This window comes from Sylvia atricapilla, chromosome Z, assembly GCF_009819655.1.
Source record: "Sylvia atricapilla isolate bSylAtr1 chromosome Z, bSylAtr1.pri, whole genome shotgun sequence".
Taxonomy (NCBI): domain Eukaryota; kingdom Metazoa; phylum Chordata; class Aves; order Passeriformes; family Sylviidae; genus Sylvia; species Sylvia atricapilla.
Window position 1 is genome coordinate 45819552 of NC_089174.1, and position 24123 is coordinate 45843674.

Genomic DNA, 24123 nt, shown 5'->3' on the forward strand with positions numbered 1-24123 from the left:
TGACAGCTTTGGGTTACAGCTGTTCACAACAAGAAAACAGATGCTTTCTTGTTGTGAACAACTGTAGCGCCTGTGATGCCTCCTGCTGGGGCTGAATAACCAAATGCTGGAACACGCAGCAGTGGTGGCATCAGCATCTTGAAAACAAATCCATGCAGACAGAGCAATGCCTATGCAGGTGCCCACATACAGGCAAGCAGCCATGACATGAGTAATACAAATGGGTCAAACCTGTGCCTCTTCATCACCTAATGAGGCTCAACATTCACCCTGGAATGAATCTCTATCTCTCACAGTTTCCTCAGACTTTTGTACCTGGCACCATACTGTCTTGGTCTATCCAGCTGTTGGCTTTCAGGTTCTGGAAACCAAAAAATCCAGCCTAAAAGTCTACTAGGGAATCACAGAAAGAGTGGGAGGGGAAAACGAGAGCAACAAAATTATTATAAACAGGTTAGAGAGGTAGAACAGCCTACACAGATGAGGCAGAGAGTCTGCCCAGACAAGTGCTCTGACCAGAAGCCTACTCACTTAATGCAGAGCCATTGTAATTGGATGCAGGGTTGGGGTCAGGGTAGGCATCAGAAAACACACACAGTGAAATGGCACACAAACAGCATCTCACTCCACACCAGAAAATGAGGTAGAGACAAGCTCTGTCACCTTCAGGGCTTCTGTCAGCCAACCTGTGCTGTTAATTAGTGATCCTTTACCACAATCAGCCACTCTCACAGGCAAGCACTGGCACTTCCGTTGGAACACTGCCCTTGAGTATGTGCCAGATAACTCTGAGGCTGCTGTCAGTCCAGTATTTCTGGGGATGCTGCTCACATCTCCACTCATTTGCACACTGTTTTGAGGTCAGTACCTCCTGGTTCAAAGAAACTTTCCCTCCTGCAATTTTCAAAGTACAAGCAGCTCAGAAGGCACAAAACATTCCCAGTAACAAGGACATGTGGATCTTGCCAGTCCTGCTTCAAACTGGTTAAGTTGAATAAATTAATTCAGTCGCATGGTCACTCTACAGCCTTGCATTGAAGGTCCTGCTCCCATACCTTTCTGTCACACAGGAATGGCTTAGTGTTCTCTGATGCAGCAGCCTCCCCTGCAAAACACGGAGCAGAACTGATAGCAAGTCTTCTATGACTGATTCTCAATCTCATAAACCACAGTCCCCACAGGCAAACCCCAACAGCTCATGTCCAGAAAAAACTTACAGAGGCTGAGGTCACCATCTGACAGAGTCTCAGCATGTCTGCAACAAAGGTGTGGAAATGGTACTCATCTAGGGCATGCTAGAATTGAAGAGACTCCATCAGAACTGTTAAAGAAAGGAGATTGCTTCGTTTGACTGGGTGGCACATTTTTCTTCTGCACTTCAGCTTCCCAGTCTTTGGCCCCTGCCAATACCTCCTCTTCCTAACTCCCCATCAGCCATCCACGTCATAGGACTTGCCATTGCTCCTGTATTACTGCTGTCTACAATGGTTTGTCATATTTGCTCTCCTCCAGAAACATTTAACACCTTTTTCAGGCTTCTTTGGGCTACAAGTGAATATACAAGTGAATATTTGAGGATTTTTTTTTCAGTCTTTTAAAGTTTGTAACTGTGGTGTGTCAGCAGTTCTGGTCATAACTTTAACCTGCATCCTGCTAAAACCTGTCCAAGATCTCAGTTGTATCTGCCTGTTGGAGGGAGCTGCTTGAATTTCTGTTAGTTATAAATATCCTTCCAGGTGTCTGCCAAGTTTTATGAGTGTTGCCACAAAAATGAAGCAGCGTCAATAAAGTACCATGCTACTAAAACAGTACCATGCTACTAAATGGACTTTAGTTCTGGCAATTCTGTTTTTAATACAAACATGGACATTTGCTGCTGGGCACAGACGGCTTCATGATTTTCCAGGCTACTTAACTCACCGTTGAACTGGAGGATGCTGCCCTCTTGCTTTCTTACTGAGAATAGCAAAACTCTCCCCTGACTTTGGAAAGCCTTTCAGGAACTGCCCAGACACTATTGCTGTGGTTTAAGAATTATTTTAAGAGAAACAGTGTGCTGTAGTTATGCAGAGATTTTTGTGCTTTAACTATTTGGTTAATGGATTTTAAAAGTTTGTTCCATCTTTCTCTAAAATTATAATCAGTTCGGGGAAGAAAACAAATGTCAGTGTGTTGGAGTACTGAGGGCACAGGTTTCTAAGGCTGCTCTCCCAGTGTAGCTGAGGACTGTGTCATCAGCAGGTCTTGCTGGGTTTCGTTGGGCAGTGAGGGGGTCCAGCCCATGGAGCAGCAGGCAGCATTGCTGGGAGGAGCAGCAGAAAGGTGTGGGGTGCTGCCTTGCAAGTGCCATTCCCCTCTGGAAGGGGGCACATGCTGGGGAAGCATTGGCAAGCTGCACCCTAGGGGTGGCCCACCACAGGAAGAGCACAAGGGACCCAGGCCCCTGTGGGGGGCAAGTTGGCAGGGGAAGTTTGGCTCTCTGAAATTTGCCTGCAAAGGGACATGGGGCAGTCCAAGGCATGGCCCACCAGCCGGCCTCAGTGGTGCTTGGCTTGAGGTGAGCTGGTTTCTACTAGGATAGAGTGAATTTTCTTCACAGTGGCTAGAATGGGGCTGTGTTTTGGGGTTGTGCTGCACACAAGGTTGATAATATAGAGATGTTTTAGTTATTCTTGAGCAGGGCTTGCACAGAGCCACGGCTTTTTCTGCTTTTTTTACTGCCACACTGGGGTGGAAGTTGGAAGTACATGGGAGGTTGAGCTGGCCGAAAGGATATTCCAGACCATTTTACATCCTGCTCAGTATTTAAAGCTGGGCACAAGAAGGAGGAAGGAGGGGACATTTGGAGTGATAGCATTTGTGTCCCCAAGTCACTGTGAGGTGGGAGAGGGCCCCTGGAGATGGCTGAAAAGCTGCCTGTCCATGGGAAGTGGTGAATGAATTCTTTGGGTTTTTTTTGCTTATGTCCTTTTTATATTTACTTTTGCTTTCCATATTATTCAAACCTTACTATTGTGGTTCTCTCCCCACTGGTGGGGCAGTGACTGAGTGGCTGTGTGTGATGCCTGGTGGCCAGATGGGGTTAAACCAAGACACGGAGGAACAATGCTTCACACAGCGGGGGGGAGGCCATGACATTTGACAGCACGGGGGCCAAGCCACAGCATTCAGCAGTGGAGACCAAAGCCCAGCACTGCTCCACGGCCAGCTCCAGGGGTGCTGAGACTTGGGCAGCCTTGATGGCAAAGGTCTGCCTGCCCTCAGGAAACAATGTCACAACTCTCCTATCAAGTAAGAGCCAGAAATTCCAGGCCCACCATGGTTAAAGGCCAGGCCCCACAGCACTCTGCATGGGGGCATGGCGGAGCACTGTGATGGCACAACCCCAGACACACACCAGGTGTCTTGTCTTGGATGAAGGTGGGGAGCAAAGCCCTCACGAGCCTGAGGGCCAGGCACAGAGAATTTGGTGGAGCAAAGTCTGCATGGACTGAGGACTAGGTCCTGGAGCACATTGCTTAAGGGGGACCTGAGGATGAACAAATCTCTCCTATGCAGCTAGATCGCTTAGTCCTTCTGTCACCTATGAAACAGTATCCTTAACAAAACAGCACAGGGCTGATGACAGGTTTATCCACTCAGCTCCACCCAGCTTGCTCTCAGGACCACAACAGGGGTTAGCTCTCTCAACATTCAGTGCTGTGGTGCACACACAGACTCCCATCTCGAGTCTCCCTGCTGGGGCATTGGCCTCACTCCCTCACTACCTGCTGCACTCAGCATGTCTTTCTTCCCCAGCCCCTACCTCCAAGTTTCTGCTCCTTACACAGCTGCTGCCAGTTCCTCTGGCTTCCTCCCTATTCCTGACACCTGTCTCATAGGTAGCTTCACAACCTCTGGATCTGCTGCCATTACCACCCAACTCCCAACTGACCCAAGTTTCTGCCTGGGTTAAGTCCAAACAGCTGCTGCTACAGCCACAGTCCACACACAAGGAGTGTCTCCTGCCCCTGGGAAGAGATGTGGCCAGAACAAAGGACCAGCAGATTCACACGGCAGACTCAAGGCTGCCGCCTCCTCCTCCTCCTAGGGTACCTGCCTACCACATAAGCAGCATCTGAGGAACTGTCCAAAAAAATACATCCAGGAAAGCACAGCCATAGCAAAGGGCCCTTTGGGGAGAATCAGCAGGAAGGTTATGCGGCAATGCTATCAGCTGTCAACAAAACGCTGTGCTCCCAGGCACAACATCTGGGGCAGCTGCTGCTCTCATGAGTGCTCTAAGTACATCATCCTCTCCCCCTCTGGCACTTGTAACAGTGTGTCCTTTTCAGGGGGCAGATACCGCCTTTCTGTATCCCAGTCAGCCTCTCCTCAATTGCTTGAAAAGAATTCAGGCAGCAATCAAGCTCACACAATCACACATGTTACCAGGCTAGCTCAGCAAAAGAGGCAGAAGGCTCCCAGCCCCAAACCAATTTCCAGCAAGCATTTATTCGGAAGGTGAATGTGGAGCCAGAGAGAGGGACCACGTGGTTTTCCTCAGTTATATGGGGTCTCAGGTTCGTAGGTGGTACAGGGGGCAGGGCAGAGGGCAAGTGATCATAGGGAAGAGAGGAAAAGGACACTAGACCCCATGGTGAGTGGGGAAACAGGAGAAGGAAATACCATGGAGAGGGTGATGGGCTTGTGAAACCCAAAGAGAAGATTGCACAATGTTTGCAAGGAGCCATAGGGGCGAAGCCTTTGGTACACCTACGGAGGGGTATCTTTAATCTTTGCTTTTCCAGGGCAGGGCACTTGGAAATTCCTTTAATGGCACAAGGGACTCCACAGGCACCCAGACCCCCTGGCACATGAGATTCATGCACGTGAGTGAAGCAGAATGTGCTTGCTTTCTGTGGCTCTTGCAGAAAGAGCAGGCACCGCAGCAGGATTAAGCTGTTGTGCTGCTCTGGGCCATTCACAGCTATGCTGCCGTGGAAGTGGCATGCCACTGCCATTTCCATTCAATGCCAGGCTGACTTCCAGACTTCCAACCCAGCCCGGGTTGGAGTCCTCCCCCTGCAGAGGATTACCACCACAATCACAGCTCCAGTGGACTTAGCACAGCCACAATGAGCAACAGCAAACACTTTCCCACCACCGTCAGCTGACGGCCCAGGGCAGCTGAAAACAACACAGAAAGAAATGATGGGGCAGCAGCTGACTAAGCCACCTGGATTAGAGAGGCTCAAACGGGGCTGAAAAGCAGCATGTACCGCTAACCCAGCAGAACTGCAGCTCCAGCCTTCATCTCAGTTCACCCAAACATGGTCAGGTGGCTCCTGGCTCCAAGCACACTGAGAAAGGGCACAAACTCTGACACTGCAACACAGAAGTCAGGCAAGGGGGAAAGAGCGGCCACCTGCAGACAACCATCACCCTCAACACACATCACCTATCAGGGTAGCTAGGGCAGCATCCAAAAAGGTAAAAGGTTGTGTGTCTCTGTCCTGGTGTACAGTGTACAGACCCACAGACCAGCTGTGGGTCTCTGTGCCACAGCACTGTGGCATGCACCCAGGAATTCACAAAGCACAATCTCCACCACCACACTGCAGCACGTAAAGAGACCCATCTCCCCGTACAGTCTCAGAACAGCCATGCACCTGGAAGATGCTGGAACAGATTACATCTAAGGGAACCCACAGGTGAAAGACACAGGCTTCATTCTGCAAAACTGCACACTTGATACTCTGCAAACCTCAGCTTTGCCTTTAAGGCGGTGGTACAGCCTGAAAAACGGCCCTTCATGGGGCCAGCACTGCTATGTTGCTAGCCATGGTCCCCAGCAAACATCAGAGATGACCATTTTGTACATGAGCAGAGCAAGAGAAACTCAGGGACTTCACCAGCACCTCTGAAATTTAGCAAACAGCAGCTCCTAAAAAGGATCTTCTCTCACTACCAAGACAGGGTAATCAAAGCAGAAAAACTTTGATTACCAGGGTAACCTGTAATCTTCCAGGGTAACCCAAACACCCCAGGGCAATGTAAAATCAAGGGCAATGGATGATGACACTAGAAACCAGGCAATTCCTCCAGCAGTGCTCTCCAGCTCATCCTTCCCCCTCCTCTTCCCCTCCTCTGCTGCACACCCAGCACCTTTTCTGGGCTGGCTCAACATAGAGCCACTGCAGGGAGGGCCTCTCCTTCTGAGGGACAGCTCTCCTACCCCAGGAGCTTTTGCTTAAAAATCAGACAGTGTCCCTGCTGCACTGATAAAAACAGCAATCCAGCAGTGTCAGAGCTGGAAGAGGCAGTTTTGTCTGTGCTTTAACTCAAACAGGCACACAGCACATATGAATACGACCACACAGACACAAAGAATTCCGTCTTCTTCCTCCATGTTTCAAAGGGGTATACAAAGCATTGAGAAGCAGTCCCAGCTGTTGACCAGCCAATGCCAATGCACAGCTACACTTACCAGCTCTGGTCATTATGTGCCCAGGGCAGAGTCTTGTAGTATGTATTTCCATGGATAGATTGGAACAGACCTCGAGAAATCTGAGACTAGTATTTGTCTTAAAATCACCTCAGAGGATGGACAGGAAGAGGATGGGCATGTGAACATGATGCTAAACCTTTAACCAAAAGATGTGGCGATATGGCTTGGTGTGACCTTGCTCTGTATAGACCACAGCAGTCTGCCATGCAGCTGTTTTGCCTTGCACAGCAGCTCTGCATCTATCCAATCCAACCCAGCCACATACACCATGAGATTGTCAGAAAAATGCAAAAAATCATCCCTATCACTCAAAACTAAGGCCCCACCAGCTGTTTATAACCAGAATTCTGCTCCTCTGAACCCCAAAACAATCATGGTCTGAGCAGAAAAGCTCTGCAACACCCCAGCGCTCACAATGATCCACTTTCCTTTTCCTCAGGAGTTCTAGTCCTCATAGGCCTTGCAGTAAATGTTGTCCAACAGGACAGGCTTCATTTCATGCTGAGTCTCTTGAGTTTTATCTACAAGGGTGACCTAAGTACAAAGACGAATTTTGGAGGAGCCTCTTCATGTCTTTTCATCATTATGCCCAGGCACATGATCCTCTGACACAGGGACTTTGATCTGGCCTTCTGGTTTTCCATCCTGTCTTGCTCATGTCTGGTAGGGCCATGGCATGCCCAGAGCCTGCCCCAGGGACATGCACTGCATGACCATCTCACTGGGCTCTGCCCAGGCACGGAGCCTTCTCAGCCTGGATCGAGGGACAGACCTCTTCCAGGGACAGGACACAGTGCTTGCTGAGGCCTGCCTGGCGGCCACCTCACACAGCTCCACAGCCCTCGGGCATGTCCCAGTGCTCTGTGACACCTCTTGGCCGCTCCCCAAACAGCTCAGTGCTTCTTCTGCAGCCACACAAAGCCAAAGGCCTGAACTTGCCTTTTATCCTTCTGCAATGCATTTTGTTCACATCTACAGAGTCATTCCACCAGCTCTGAAAAAAGACTGCTTTATCTACCTCTTGCTTAGGATTTTACCATTACAAATCTCTCATTTATGTACCTCTAGAAATGTGTATCATTAGCATGTCTAAGTGTAAATCTACTGATTCACTCCTTCATACTGACATCTCGAACTATCTACATACCCTAGGCATGTGCTGCATATAAATATTTTGCTGAGTACTTCCTGGTACAAGGAAGCAGGAGCTGCAACACTGAACAAAATGGCAGCTCCCTCCTGCAAAATGGTGGCAGAAACCTTCCAGCCAGGGCTCCAACCCCAGAAGTCTGGGTAGTGCAGGAGGTGGTTTCAAAGCGGGAGCCAGCGCTACCTAAAGCCTTCCCAGCCCCCCAGCTCACAGGCTTGCACACACTTGGGGCTTCTCCAGAAACATCTAGCTACACCCACAGAACATCGGGGAGCACCAGGCACAAGTGCTGCAGGGCAGGCTCTGTGCTCCCAGCTGGGCATCCTCCTCCCAGGCGCTCGCTCAACGCAGGGATGCTTCTGCCACAGGAACCTCCCTGCCACGGCCAGTTGTGGACCAAAGCCGCACAGAGCTCTCACACAACCCAGCAATAACCCTGCTCTCCAAGTGTGTGCTGCACACAGGCTCCAGTCCAACACTGAGCACGGCACACTGGTGCACCTCAAACACCTCACCTTCGCCCCCCGGCAACTAACGTGTAACGTGAGCAGAGCCAGTGCTTTGGGAGAAGGCCACCTCACTCTCCTCAAGATGCTCCAGCTCTAGGCACAACACCAGAGGGCCCCTCTTCCAGCACACCAAGGCCAGCCACTGCTGCCCATGTACCTGCCTGAGGCACTCTCAAATCTGCACTGCTGCCACCGAGGGACCCCATGAAAGGCTGGTTTGCACCACTCTCCCATCACCACCTCCCTTCCTGGGGAAGTCACCATGGGCAACGTCACACCAAGTCCAAAAGGAAGAGAAATGCCAACCCTCAGCATATTGCAGATCCTACAATACACACTTCAGTCTCTCCCTTCCTGCAGCCAACTTCACAACGGTCTGGCTCCGCAGCCAGGCAAGGAGGCGCAGCATCAAGTCCTTTTCTGCACTGCTCCTTGAACAGTTTCACTTTATGCACATGCAGCACTTCACTAACCCAAACGTACCTCTTGCTCTGTACACCTGGATTTGCACACAGGTATGCCCATGTCCCTGCACCCATACAGACAGCGCAGCCAATACGTGTCTTCACACACACATGGTTCCTTAACCCTGCAATTTCTGCCCTTGCTGCTCCAGCGGGTCTCACTGACTGATCCTGCAACAAGCCCTCAGCAACAGCCACCCTCACAGCTGCCCTCTGCTCAACACAGGCACTGCCCAGAGGAGCAGCACATGCTGAACCTGCACATCTCCACACAGCAATGGGCAAATCTACACTGGACACTTCCACCCTTCTCTCTCCTTTCAGATACTTTGCAGCTGGTGCACTGAGCTTCAAAGGGTCAGAAGACATGGTTGCCACCTGCCAGAAGACATTGGGATTCTCTACTATTGGACCCACTCATTGCGGAGATGTCCTGCACCAGGGAAATGCAGAATTCTCATCTTGAATTTAAAACCTTGATGTAAAAAGCATTCAAGGTCCTCTCCCCTTATGTCTCCCTGCCCCTCACCCTATCCTGAGGTTGCTAGGGGTTTCTCATGGTTGCTGCAGCATCAAATGAAATGAGGGGACTAGCCCTGCACTGCCACTCATAGAAGTTTTGGATACCTGCCTGGCAGGTGCAGGTTTTAGTCATGTGCAGTCCAACAAACCATAACCTTGGTGTATTTGGGGCACTGTGAGAAGAAGTTGCCCTCACAGCTGTGTTATGTGCCTTTACCACAGGACAGTATTCTGATCAGACCTGTTACTGGTGGTGTATCTGATTATCAAGCAACATGAGGTCTTTGTTGCAAAACTCATTTTGTTTGGAATTTTGTCTCAATCCTGGAAATGCAAGCCTGCAGGGGACTGTACCCTGGGTGAACATGTCCATTCACCTGCCCAGACTGGCAGAGGGCCAACAGCAGCCTTTGTAAACCACACTTTGAATTAAACCTTTGTGCAGCTGCTGGAAATTATAGAACTTTTAAAATTTTTTTTTATGTAAATTAGGTCAGGGATTTGTTTGCCTTTTACCAGGGGCAAGAGAATTGAGGTTTCTCTTCAAAAGATCCTGTTCACCAGGCGCGGCTCTATGATCTTAACATCCATGGATTCTGAGCAGCCAGAAGATACACAGGTGATAAACCATCAATGAAGTATTAACGACCATTAACAAACATTAGTGAACATTACCACTTCTAGCGCAGTTGGAGACACCTGGGCTGGAAAAAGCTCGTTAAGAGAACCAAAGAATGAAGCTGCAATTAGCATTGAAGGCGATCAATAACCCAGAGGAAATAGAATACTAAGAATTGTGCCATTTAAAACCAATGAATGTGAATTTCTTTGGGGTTTAATGTATAAATATGTGAAAAGTCTGATAAAAACCATGTGTGATGGAATAATTTTCACTGCACAATCCAGGCATGTGTGGATGAAATCATTTCTGTTGAACATGCTGGTCAGAAAAACATCCTGGGTAGAATAAAGTAATGCCTTGATTCTTGTCCTGGCTTGGCATAAATTAGGGAAGAACCTCTAGAAGGAGTCCCCTAAACCAAAACCTCCACCACCCCTTCCCCCCAGCCCTGGGTTCGAGAAGGAAAAATACCTTGGAGGAAAAATGGAAAAAAACGGTTTATTGACAATGAAAAGAACGCTCCCCAACAACAAAACCGGGAAAGGAAGCTCGTTACTGTGGGGGAGGGTACTCAGCTTCTCTTGCGAGCCATCAGCAGGCCCCGCTGCAAGGCACAACAATGTATCCAGGATATGGGATATATGGGATAGGAGGCAGGTCAACCCAGAACAATTCTCTAACACTGAAATCATATTGTTGGAGAATTTCTGTTTTCTCGCAGTTTCTGTGGCACCATCACTTCACACTTCATGCCTGTACTTCTCTATGCTTCTTGCTTCTCAAGGCCTTCACACCTGACCCCTATTTCTCTCACTACATCATCCTGTTAATACTGCAAATATCTCATTTGTCATAGAACAAGTTTGTCCAAAATTATCTACACAAAATTATGGCCACACTAGACCAAGAAAGGAAAAGAAAAAAAAAATAACTGCTTTTCAAGGCCCAGGATAGAGCTCTGGACAGTGGCATAGGTACTATTTACAAGGCCTCGGGCTGCGGGCTGTGAAGCTTGCTCTGTACAAACTTCTCTTGGCCTACTTGTTTTACTTATTTTACCTATGACAGCTAGATTTAGCACAATTAAGTACAAAAATGTCAAAAAAATATGAACAAAGAACTTTAAAGAGTGCTCCAAGCTGGCTGCAACACACATACTCCCTCCTGGCAGTTAAAGACAGTGTTGTAACAATATGCACATTTTAGAGGCCACTTATGAGATTCACAACTGTATTGTGCTTCTGAAATATATTAGAAATTCTAGAGTGTGCAAAATTTAATGCACATTTTTACTGTAAACGCTGTATCGCCCTACTAAATGGAAAGCCCTTGTAAATGAAAATAGCGTCAAGTGAGTAAATTTTGTATTAAACATTGGATCCTCCATGCATGGATTTTCTAAAAATGTTTTGTCAGAGGATGCTGGACTCTGGTGGCAAGCAATTCCTGGAGGCCATAGCAGTAGCTGGTACTCGCCATTTGGGAGCGCCTTGCAGGCACATCCCTGTGAGGTTCAGCAGCTTCACCTCTGCCCTGGCATGTGTCCCTGTGTGGGGCCAGCCTCTGGCTGGGTTTTGGGATACTTCCACTATTCAGTGACCACGCTTGGCCTGGTGCTGCATCCAGGCTGGCTCTCAGAAGTGACCATCTACAGAGAGAGGAATGCTGTTGCAGGCTACATGCAGGGTCTCTTGATACAGGCTGCTGAGGGACTCTCCATCCCTAGCAACCACCTGCCTGGGGAACAAATCAGTCATGTGCTTGGAACACTGGAGAACACAGTGAAAGCTGAACCTGTGGGTCTACAGCTTTCAAGCACACAGCAGTGCCTGAAGTGCTTATGCAGATGCACACCACCTGGAGACTGGCAGCAACCTGCATATGGGCTGGGCAAGCACAGCCCTCCTAAGAAGGGCTGCAGGCCCAAGGCAATGCAGACAGGCACTCACCAACATCTCCTTGATGGAACATGCGCCTGTGGAGTGGTTTTTTCTACAAGGTGACAAGAGAGCAACAGCTGCAGAACAGAATTCAGTGGGGTTTGGTACTCTGAAATTGAGGCATTTGAGTGAATTACTTAGTAAGATCTGCAGGAGCACTGCATACAATTCTGGTGCCCTCAACCTAAGAAGGACATGGAACTATTGGAATAATTCCAGAGGAGGGCCACAAAGCTGCTGAAACCAAAAAGGCCCTGTCAGGAACTGCAGAAGCAGGACAAGGATAATCAAACTGAAAGAGGGGAAAATTAGGTCAGATATTAAGAGGAAACTTTCTCTTTTGAAGGTGGTGAGAGACTAGGACAGACTGGATGCGCCATCCTTGGCAGAGTTCAAGGCCAGATGGATACGGCCTTGAGCAACTTGTTCTGGTGGGACGTGTCCCTGCCCATGGCAGGGGAGCTCGGGACCAGATGATCATTAAGGCCCCTTCTAACCCCTTAACATTCTTGAGTCTCTCCGGAAGAGCATGGAGCTGTAATCCCTTGGCCACTCCCTCTAGAAGGGGGCTTCGGCTGCTGCCTTGTAGCAGGACTGAGACTTCACCGATTCCGTGCGAAGACGACACGGCGACCAGAGGCGGACGGGCGCGGCCGGAGGGCGGTCCCTGCCGAGCCCGGCGGCTCCAGGCCGGGTCCGGGCCGGCTCCCGCGGCCAAGTGCACACGTGGCGGTTTCCCGGGAGCGGCAGGACGTGGGCGGCGCGCAGGCGCCCGGGGCCGGAGCGGGCGGGGCGGAGGCGGCGGCCGGGCCGGGCCTCACAGCGGCGGGCGGGGGCGCCCGGGCCGCCTGGGCGGGGGCGCCGGGAGCGGCCGCCCAGCCCCTCAGTCCCCCGGGCCCGCGCAAGGAGGCGGCGGCTCCGCAGGCTCCGGCCCGGCCCGCGGCGGCTGCGGCAGCAGCACGGGAAGAGGTTTTGGCCGGTTCCTGAAAGCCCCGGCTGGAGGAAGTGGAAAGGAACAAGCGGAGCCCTGCCGGGCGTAAAGTCCTCCTGGTCTGAGGGAAAGAGGCAGCGCGGAGGGACGGGCGCTGTCAGGCAGCGGGAGGCTCCTCCTCAGTGTCTGCGCGGTGACAAAGTGTTCCGTCTTCAGCGGGTTAGTGGATGCTTTCTACCTTCGGAGTCACTCAGGAGAGTGTTTGTAGTCTGCGAAACGCGACACTGCCAGGGAGTGCATTCCTCCCTGAGGGAATGCTGTCGGCATTTCCTCTTTTCCTTAGCCTGGCTAATGATCCGCGGCGCGGATCATGCGTTCTGATCATTCCTACGAAAGTTTCGGTTCAGATGCTGGCAGAGGTGGTTTGAGCGATGTGCGCTGACTTAGTGATGATGAGGCGGCTCGGGCTCTCTTTCCAGTGAAGTGTCCTGCTGTCCAGAGGCAGTGAACTGCCGGGAAAATGACTTAACTGCTGAATGACCTAATGTTAAAGCAGCTTAACTCAAAAACTATTTTAAAAAAGCTTCGGAAGCTACTCTGAGCTGTTAGTGTTAGCCTTCTGTTAATGTATCGGTGTTTTCAGGATTACTGCCTTGCAAGTCTTCGTAATTGCTGACTGTAGGAATGGGAAGATTGTAAGGTGTGGGTACTGACTGGATTCAGTTTAACCTTTGTACCCTGGTATCTGTCACCTCGTTTAACTTGTTGTGACTACTCCTTACAATATAATTTAGGGGGATAGATTTTACAATATGCCATTTGCTATTTCTGATATAATATAACTATTGTTTTGGTGTACAACTAACCTGTATGCCTGACATTGACATGATGACATTCCCCCATGATCCTCCAGTTTCTTTTAAGTGAAGTTTTTTCTTTCGAATCAACTTTTGAAACTGCCATTCCAGGTTATTTTAAATTTTCTTCGTCAGTCATTGGATGTAGTACATATACTGTAATTTCACATGAACAGGAAGATAAGGAGGTTTAGGCAAGAGAACTTTTCAAGAGCCATGTTAACCAAATAAGAAACAGTGTCTATTATTTAAGAGACAGTAGAGAAAAAGGCCACAAAAGGTTTCTCATCAGCTTTTCCTCGTCTCCTGAATGAATGTGGCTTGAAACACAGTTGTAGACAGAACTGCATTTTTTGCTGTACTTCTCAATGATGTAGTGTTTGGGACTTTTTATATGATTAGAACTTCACACCACATACACATTTCTCTGGCACATGACGTTATTTGAAACTAAGTGGGAAGAAAGGAGATACGAACCTCGTGTGTCTTTTTCTTCTGGCAGGTGGCAACCATGTCTTCTGACCCTTTGAAGCTCAGTGCACCAGCTGCAAAGTATCTGAAAGGAGAGAGAAGGGTGGAAGTGTCCAGTGTAGATTTGCCCATTGCTGTGTGGAGATGTGCAGGTTCAGCATGTGCTGCTCCTCTGGGCAGTGCCTGTGTTGAGCAGAGGGCAGCTGTGAGGGTGGCTGTTGCTGAGGGCTTGTTGCAGGATCAGTCAGTGAGACCCGCTGGAGCAGCAAGGGCAGAAATTGCAGGGTTAAGGAACCATGTGTGTGTGAAGACACGTATTGGCTGCGCTGTCTGTATGGGTGCAGGGACATGGGCATACCTGTGTGCAAATCCAGGTGTACAGAGCAAGAGGTACGTTTGGGTTAGTGAAGTGCTGCATGTGCATAAAGTGAAACTGTTCAAGGAGCAGTGCAGAAAAGGACTTGATGCTGCGCCTCCTTGCCTGGCTGCGGAGCCAGACCGTTGTGAAGTTGGCTGCAGGAAGGGAGAGACTGAAGTGTGTATTGTAGGATCTGCAATATGCTGAGGGTTGGCATTTCTCTTCCTTTTGGACTTGGTGTGACGTTGCCCATGGTGACTTCCCCAGGAAGGGAGGTGGTGATGGGAGAGTGGTGCAAACCAGCCTTTCATGGGGTCCCTCGGTGGCAGCAGTGCAGATTTGAGAGTGCCTCAGGCAGGTACATGGGCAGCAGTGGCTGGCCTTGGTGTGCTGGAAGAGGGGCCCTCTGGTGTTGTGCCTAGAGCTGGAGCATCTTGAGGAGAGTGAGGTGGCCTTCTCCCAAAGCACTGGCTCTGCTCACGTTATACGTTAGTTGCCGGGGGGCGAAGGTGAGGTGTTTGAGGTGCACCAGTGTGCCGTGCTCAGTGTTGGACTGGAGCCTGTGTGCAGCACACACTTGGAGAGCAGGGTTATTGCTGGGTTGTGTGAGAGCTCTGTGCGGCTTTGGTCCACAACTGGCCGTGGCAGGGAGGTTCCTGTGGCAGAAGCATCCCTGTGTTGAGCGAGCGCCTGGGAGGAGGATGCCCAGCTGGGAGCACAGAGCCTGCCCTGCAGCACTTGTGCCTGGTGCTCCCCGATGTTCTGTGGGTGTAGCTAGATGTTTCTGGAGAAGCCCCAAGTGTGTGCAAGCCTGTGAGCTGGGGGGCTGGGAAGGCTTTAGGTAGCGCTGGCTCCCGCTTTGAAACCACCTCCTGCACTACCCAGACTTCTGGGGTTGGAGCCCTGGCTGGAAGGTTTCTGCCACCATTTTGCAGGAGGGAGCTGCCATTTTGTTCAGTGTTGCAGCTCCTGCTTCCTTGTACCAGGAAGTACTCAGCAAAATATTTATATGCAGCACATGCCTAGGGTATGTAGATAGTTCGAGATGTCAGTATGAAGGAGTGAATCAGTAGATTTACACTTAGACATGCTAATGATACACATTTCTAGAGGTACATAAATGAGAGATTTGTAATGGTAAAATCCTAAGCAAGAGGTAGATAAAGCAGTCTTTTTTCAGAGCTGGTGGAATGACTCTGTAGATGTGAACAAAATGCATTGCAGAAGGATAAAAGGCAAGTTCAGGCCTTTGGCTTTGTGTGGCTGCAGAAGAAGCACTGAGCTGTTTGGGGAGCGGCCAAGAGGTGTCACAGAGCACTGGGACATGCCCGAGGGCTGTGGAGCTGTGTGAGGTGGCCGCCAGGCAGGCCTCAGCAAGCACTGTGTCCTGTCCCTGGAAGAGGTCTGTCCCTCGATCCAGGCTGAGAAGGCTCCGTGCCTGGGCAGAGCCCAGTGAGATGGTCATGCAGTGCATGTCCCTGGGGCAGGCTCTGGGCATGCCATGGCCCTACCAGACATGAGCAAGACAGGATGGAAAACCAGAAGGCCAGATCAAAATCCCTGTGTCAGAGGATCATGTGCCTGGGGACTTAAGTTGTGTTTTCTCCTGAAGAGTCTGTGGACTTGAGGCTTTGTGCATTTTTGGGTAGGACATTGCATGCCCCAGATGCATGCTATGCTGTTTCCATGGTGGAGTTGAGATGTGAGCACTGGTGCAGGTGCTGGTTCAAGGGCATGCAGAGCAGCTCAGGTGTCTTTAGGGAGACACCCTGCACCTTAGAGTGTGAGGTGCTGTGGCAGGGGATGTTAGTTGTGCCCTGTCTTACTTTCAGTAGAAGTTCTAGCCCTGCAGGCAGTAAGGTGTCATGAAATCACAGAATATCCTGAATTGGAAGGGACCTACAGGTTCATTTAATTCCAACTCCTGTGCAGGAGACTCAATGAATCACACCATGTGCCTTAGACCTCTGTCTACATGCTTCTTGAATTTTGTCAGACCTGGTGCTGTGACCAGTTCCGTGGGGAGCCTCTTCTAGTGCTCAGTCACCCTCTGGGTGAAGAACCATTTCTTAATATCCAGCCTAAACCTTCTCTGACACAAGAGAAGCTCACAAGAGTGTAGATATCAGTATCTGCCACTCCTCTTCCCCTCACAAGGAAGTTGGAGACTGCAATGTGGTCTCTCCTTGGTCTGCTCTTCTCTAGGCTGAACAGACCAAGTGACCTCAGCCACTCCTCATACGGGTTCCCCTCATGGCCCTTCACCGTCTTTGTTGCCCCTCTTTGGAGACTCTCTAACAGCTCCATGCCTTTCTTATATTGTGGCACCCAAAACTGCCCCCAGCACTGGAGGTGAGGCTGCCCCAGTGCAGAGCAGAGCAGGACAATCCCCTCCCTTGCCCAGCAGTGATGCTGTGCCTGATGCCCCCCAGGACACAGGTGGCCTCCTGGCTGCCAGGACACTGCTGGCTCATGTTCAGCTTCCCACTGGCAGGACATCCAGGCTACTTTCCGGAGTGCCTCTTATTCCTCAGTTACACACACATCCAGAATCGCCCTGTCCCAGGTACAGTATCCAGTACTTACTTGTCTGTGGTAGGTCAGTTGCTTAGCAGTGCCTGCCTCTCTTCTGGCCCTGTGGTGTCTGGCAGAGCCAAGCTGTGCATGATGGCTGCTGTTCTCCTTTGTCAGCACTTTTTGACAATGTCATGCCCCGTGCCATACTATATTATGGTTGGCTGGCACAACCATGGCCCTACAACTCTACTCGGAAGTATCACTGTCTCCAGAGATGAGCCACTGAGTTGCTGCATTCTGGCTTATTGGGGAAGGGAGATTGAATAGTAAAAGCTGATGGTTTTAGTGTGTGTATGTAAAAATGCTTTTTTCTCTTTCTTTTTTTTTTCTTTTGGAAGCAGGGGTATAGGTGAAGATGCAGGAGCCAGAATTTGTTGCAAAAGCCCTACGAGCTGTTCTTCATGCCTTTAAAAATGGCGTACGTTTATCAGAACTTCAAAGTGAATACAGATCCCTGACCAATGAGTTGATTCCCTTCAGGCACCTAGGATATGACACACTGGAAGGCTACTTGGAGAGTATCCCAGGAGTGGTCAGAATGGAAGAGAGCAAAATGGGAGAGGTAAGAATCAGTTACAGTTCTGAAATGGCTTTTATGTTTGCAGAATGTTCCTGGTTCATAGCTTTACCTGCTTTTGTGCTGTGGATTTCTATAGCATGCATATGGTGCACTAATTCTGGGAGAGGTGTAAGTTGTGGCATAAGATACTAAGCACTCCTTATTTTCGTGCCAATGCTCTCCAGACCCAGGGTTGTGTATGCAAAAAGTGTAAAGTTGCAGGGCTTTTTCCTGGAAATGTGAATTCTGTATGGAAAGGTCATTCGTGTGACTGAAGATCTGGCCCCTTTCTCAGCATTTCTGACTTTGCAGGAGATACTAGTGGCTTGTCCTGGCACCTTAAAGATGGTTAACTTGGCTGTATTAATCATCTCTTCTCAGTGGGGTTTAGCATCATTTTTTGCCTACAGTGAAACTCTTAGGTGCTGCTGCTTATAGGTCTGACAGTGCTTGCTTTGGACTTAGGGTTCTTGTTTGTTACAGGTTGCAGTGCAACAGGACTGCAAATATATGCTGAGGTGAGGAAGAGCTTATGTAAGTGAGATGCCTTGCAGCAACAGTGGCAAGTGCCTCAGCTTGGGAAGTGTGCAAAGGATAAAGGGTCATCACACAGATCGAGGAGGAGAAGCAGATCTTAGGCGGAAGATTGGTGTGGTATAAAAGAGCTGTCCCTTCTTCCTTGGTCTTGCTGCACTAGCCTATGCCTCCTGTTGGCTGCTACCTTGGAAAGCAGCTTGCTAGGACCACAAACCTCCTTGCCCAATAGTCTGGACTTGCTGGTTTGAAGTTGGAATGCATTCTCTTGATAGCTGGTGTAGCTATGTGACTTGCAGATGATCTACATGGCAAGCTTGAAGCCTCTCCCTTGTTGGAGCTATGTCTGGGTTCTTGAAGTCTTTGTAGCCTCAGGCAGGGCAAAAAAGCTAGTGGATGTTTGGCACAATGTGTGGCTGTCATAGCAAGTCTGAAGAGACAGGACTTAAGGCTGAGCTTCCTTGTTTGCTCAGCTGGATCGAGATGGCATCTGGCAACTCACAACTAGTTCTCCCTCATTATCTGTGTGGTGAGAATACAGTGAGGGGTAATCCTGGGTTTTGTCCTGATCCCTAGAAATGTGGCTGGTTTTGAGCAGCAGGTTTCCTTTCTGCATATTTACATCAGAATTTACCCTTTTACAGCAGATAAGCAAGTTTGGGATTCCTTTTCTCCAAAGCCTGTGTCAGCTGCAGCTACATCAGTAACAGGATTGCAGGTGCCTCAGGTCTGGGAACATTTCTGATCCTGCAGTTAAATGCTTCCTTGTAGCGAGTCTGGCAGATAGCCATCTGTTTCTAACTAGGGCCTTGCAGGGTGTAATCTGGTATCCTCCCATTCCCTTGAGAGCCTTGTTTATCCACTAATACGATGTGTGCTGAGAGCCTTGTGAGCTCTTGGATAGCGCTAGGGGCAGTGGCTTCTTTGTGTCAGCTGTTACAAGAGAGTGAAATGTGGCTTTAGGAGGTGAAAAAGGAGAAAGTGACTAAACAGGGGTCTTGAGATACTTGAGGAGGACTGACTCTCATTCAGAAGTGCCAGCTATGTTCTGCATGACTGAAACAGCTGAGAGGAAGCACCTTATTGAACACCAGGGAGGCAGGAGAGGTACAAAGACTGAGCCCATGTCTGATGACTCTCCTGTTGCCACTGTCCATAGTGTCCCCATGGCAGACATTAGGCAGAGGGTGATGAGGATGATTATGCGCTGATGTAGGCTGCTAAGCTGCATGGCGCTGCTCCCATGAGCTTTCCTGTTACAGGACCTAGGTTGTATGTTCTCTTTGTTCACCTCTCTCCAGAATACTTGAGCTCTGTTATAGGCTGATGCTGTAGCTCATAGTCCACGCAAGGCTGCTGCAAGACCACGCAGTCAGCCAGTCTCTTCATGGCTCTGGAGTACCCTGACTTGCAAAATGTCTGTCAAGACCCTTGTCTGTTCCTTTAATCCTCTTGTGGAAGTGGGACAGAACAGCAAAGACATGCACGTCACAGGGGTCTGGTAGCAGTTGATGATGCTGACTGCAGTCTAGATAGTCTTAAAAGGACTTTCCTTACTGCTAGGTCAGCTGTTCCAGATGTACCACAAGAAATGCATTCAACAAGGAATAGTATAAAGTAGGTAGTAAATTATACAAATTCATCTCTAAGTGCCACATGTTATGTGCTGCCTTAAGTATTTGTGGGAGGTGAACATTAGCTAGGTAACTGAGGCTGAACAGCCTGATTATCTTGGGAAGGCAATGATATAAATTGTCCTTTGTTCCTCTTGCTACTGAACACTAATTTAGCTGTCTTGAATGTGGGAAAAAGAAAACTGATGACTTTGTCTTTATGCAGTGGATATGTCCTCTAGTTTCCACAGAAGATGAGAATTAAGTTCAGTATACAGAAAGCACTGCAAGGGGACTCATTGAAATATTGTGCACTGCAACAGGTGGTTGCATCATTTCAAGGAACTCTGCTTTGCTTCACATTCATTTATAAGAAGTGTGTTGTTGCACCCTCCTCTAAGAAAACTTTGAGTTCTGCTTGAATAATTAAGCCCCTTCAAAAGGAGAAATTTAAAGACTGCTTTGCTCTGCTTATCTACCCCATCTCTTACATCTGAATTCGTTTTAATTCAAACCATTTTGTTAAACTTTATCACTATGAAACAAGAGAAGGAAATGCTAAAAATTATTTAGAACGTTAACGAAACACAGGAAGAACCTGAAGTGTACCAAAGATGTGAAAATGCTTGTTTATAAAACTATGATAAACTGTGTAGAGACAAAAAACCTTTTATATTGAGACTTCAAGAAAAAAGGTCAGGTGATCCATCCCATGTATCTACTCCTCTTAGCTAGGAGTTTGAGGAAGGCTCTCATAAGCTTTTTGGAAGTGGGCACAACTGGGCATCTCTGAAGTGCCAGTACACATCTGTCCACAGTTTGGGCTGCAACCAGAAGAAACTGGAAGTCTTTGTGTTCTTTAAGGCTGTAGTCTCATTTGAAGTCATGGAGAGTTGTTGCAACAGGTCACACAACCAGCATGCTGCTGCTGTGGGTTGACACTGGTTGCTGAGGAGTTGTGGGCTGCAGTGGTGAATAGAAGGAGTTCCTGTGAGACCTTCCAAGTTTGGGAGCAGTGGGGATGCTGGGAGCTCTGTCTTGGGATAGATGATGAGACAACAAGAGCTTATGAGCAGTGGACAGACCAGTGTATGGGCAACGTGATGGCTGTATGTTGCAAATATCTTAGGTGGGAAGAAGTGGTAGACAAAGTAGATGCTGCCTTCTTCTGACAACCACAAGAAGCCTTACATTTGCAGGCTTTGATCCTCATGGGGAGCTTGGGCAACTGCCATACCTGCTATAGGGACAAGACATCCAAGTATGAGTGATCCAGGATTTTCTGGGGTCTGCTGCTCTCAACATCCTGACATATGCAATGAATCAATGAGGAGAGGTGCTCTGCTGGACACAGTCCTTGAAAACAAGCAACAGCGATTGCAAATGTAAAAGCTGCGAGGAGCCCTGTCTTCGGCCAGATGGTGTCTGTGAACCTGAAAGGAGGGAAACAAACCAAAAAGTAGGATCAACAATGCAGGACTTTGGGAGTGCAGACTTTGGCCTGTTCAGGAATCTGCTTGGAAAACTCATGGAATGCAGTCCTGAAGAGAATGATCCAGGAGAGGTAGTAAACTTTCAAGGATGGCCTTCTCTAGTTTCAAGAATGGTATGTTCCAACAGTTGGGGAAAAAAGCAAAGGAAGCAGGAGCACTGACAAAACTGAGCCATAAATGGAAACATACATGAAAAGGGAGAAGCTGCCTGGGAGGATTATACAGATGTTGCCCAACATGGACCTAAGAAAGATTATGTTTACTATTGATTATTTGAACAATTTGAAGACCAAGACAAAGTGATATCCTCTTGAAAACAACTCCCAGAGTGCTGCCAGTTCTGAGAAAGTGCTTCCATGGAAAGTCCTTAAAAGAGCTGGTGAAGTGTACAGGCAATGTGAGGAAACAGGGACAGGGATACAGGGACAACAGGAAAACTGGAAGAAAGCAAATTAAGACCTTCAGCCTTTTGCTGTGTTTCACTTCACTAAAGCCTTATCAAGTCCATGCACAAGTTATTGTGTGCAGATTGTTGCACAGATATCTGTGAAAGGGTGAAGAGTGAAGGACTTCAGGTTCACCTTTCACAAAGATGGGTTATGACTCAGGTACAGGCTGCTGTGTGACAAAGTCTCTCCCTTAAGTAAGGCTGGAGAAGGTACATGTGGATGAAGAAGAAGCTCCTGACTTAAATATGCCTTTATAAGCATGCACACAGGAGGGCACACAGGAGGTAGAAGCAGTATTGGGTGAGCTGGAAGGGGTATAAAGATACGATGGAAATAGGCAGAGGGAAGTGCAGAGCAAGGAAGTCTTAACCTTGTTAAGGGAGGATTAAGATAGGGAACATTTGGAAAAATGCACAAGTCCATGAGTTTATTGCAGTACACCCATAGGTGTCAGTTACTTTGGAAAAGTCATGGGAGGTTCCTGAGGACTGAAAGAAAGCACTACCCTTCACAGGGAAGAGTTGGAAGATCAGCCTGACATTCAACTGTGGGAAAGTTTTTGAGCACCTAATCCTGGAAAGCTGTTCCAGACACTTGAAAGACAAGAGGTCAAATCAGTATGCGTGTATGAAGTTAAAATCATGTGACCAAATAAATAACCCTTTCAAATTGAGATGATTGGTCAAATGGAGAGCATTGGAGTTACTTTAACTGAATTTTGGTAGGGCTAGTAATATCCTTTTCCATAAGTTCATAGTGACACAAAACCCACTTAAAGGTGATGTGCCCTGGGAGTAGATGCTCAGGAACTGCTGTCTAACTTGTTCATGAATGACCTAGGTGATGGGACGGAGATCATCCTCAGCAAGTCTGTAGATGACAGGAGAGACTGATAGAGCAGACGAATGTGCTTGTTGTTCAGAGAGATCTCAAGAAGCTGGAGAAATGGAGCATCAGGAACACTGTCTTGCACCTGGGGAAGAAAAACCGTATGTTCCTGTATAGTTTTGGAGTTTACCTACTGAAAAGTAGCTTGGGAGAGAAATGCCCTGGAGTTCTGGTAGGTGCAAAGTTCACAGTGAGCAGGGTGCCATTGCAGCAAAGAAGATCAACAGCACACTAGGATTCATTAGGAAGAGTTGCCAGCATTCTGATGGGGGTGATTATTCCCCTCTGCTCAGCAGCAGTGTAACCACATCCTGTTCTAAGCTTCCCAGAACAAGACATACATACCCACGTGGAAGCAAGTTCATGGAAGATTGTGAAGGGGCTGGAACATAGCATCCCTGATACAGGGCTCAGAAGGCAGGGATTTTTTGTGCTGGAAAAGAGAAAGTTCAGGGAAATCTTATCCATATGTCTGTTAAAGGGAGTAAAAAAACCATGGAGCCAGATTCTATCTCCACTTCCAGTTGATATTCAGTGAACAAACAAGAGACAACGGAAGCTGAGAGAAATAAAAGCAGTCCCACGTAAACATTAAACTGCCCACTTTTTTTGCAGCAAAGCTGGATAAACAGTGGAAAAACTTGTCCAGAGTGGTTGAGAGTTCTTTGTCCTTGGAGATACTCCACCGCCTGACTAACTAGGTCTAGTTGATGCTCCTTTGAGCAAAGATGCTGTATGGTATGAACTGTAGCAATGTTTTCCAGCCTCAAGTTTTTCTGTGATACTTGCATTTAATCATAACAGTGGTGAGACTGCCAGATTGCTATTTTAACAGTGCTGACTGTGCAGCAGGGACACTGTCTGATTTTTAAGCAAAAGCTCCTGGGGTAGGAGAGCTGTCCCTCAGAAGGAGAGGCCCTCCCTGCAGTGGCTCTATGTTGAGCCAGCCCAGAAAAGGTGCTGGGTGTGCAGCAGAGGAGGGGAAGAGGAGGGGGAAGGATGAGCTGGAGAGCACTGCTGGAGGAATTGCCTGGTTTCTAGTGTCATCATCCATTGCCCTTGATTTCCTGGGGTGTTTGGGTTACCCTGGGAGACTTGAGAAGATCCCTGGAACAAGCTGTTGCTGCTTAGCAATCTCTTGTTTTTGTTGTTTTTCTGCTTTGATTACCCTGTCTTGGTAGTGAGAGAAGATCCTTTTTAGGAGCTGCTGTTTGCTAAATTTCAGAGGTGCTGGTGAAGTCCCTGAGTTTCTCTTGCTCTGCTCATGTACAAAATGGTCATCTCTGATGTTTGCTGGGGACCATGGCTAGCAACATAGTAGTGCTGGCCCCATGGCACTGCTGAGAAAGGAGCCCTTTCTCCAACTCTACCACCACCACAGGGCATGGCTGAGACCACAGACTTCCATTTTTAACTTAGTGCTTTTGGGCTAACTGCCTGTGTCCTTAGGGAGTCCTAGAGGAGTACTCATCCACGTGCCTTTGCAGGAGTTGAATGGCCCAAAAGTTTGAGCATTCATCTTCTTTGTGAGGTGAAGTGCATGCTAGGCACATGGTTTTGCTAGACACATGGTGTCTTGTCAAGGCCAAGTTCCTGTGTCCATCCATGGGATGGCCTGTGGTGAGTGGATATTGAGGCAAGAGGCCATGAAGCTGGGCAGGGACATAGCTGTGGGCTTGTCCAAGGCTGGACTGTT

The 24123-nt window shown here is 48.7% G+C and overlaps 1 protein-coding gene across 3 annotated transcripts in view; it reads left to right on the plus strand.

Moving 5' to 3' along the window:
- The first annotated feature begins 12560 nt into the window (after positions 1-12560).
- The window catches only part of TDRD7 (tudor domain containing 7), a 46946-nt gene continuing 35383 nt past the window's right edge, over positions 12561-24123 (plus strand). Inside the window, exons 1-2 of one of the 3 annotated variants that reach the window (XM_066339824.1) lie at positions 12561-12733; positions 17372-17453. In XM_066339824.1, the coding sequence (XP_066195921.1) occupies positions 17430-17453 (24 nt within the window). In that variant the 5' untranslated portion in view covers positions 12561-12733; positions 17372-17429. Of the gene's footprint in view, positions 12734-17232; positions 17454-24123 lie in introns of all 3 variants that reach the window. The other 2 variants (XM_066339823.1, XM_066339822.1) reach the window with 2 other exon arrangements.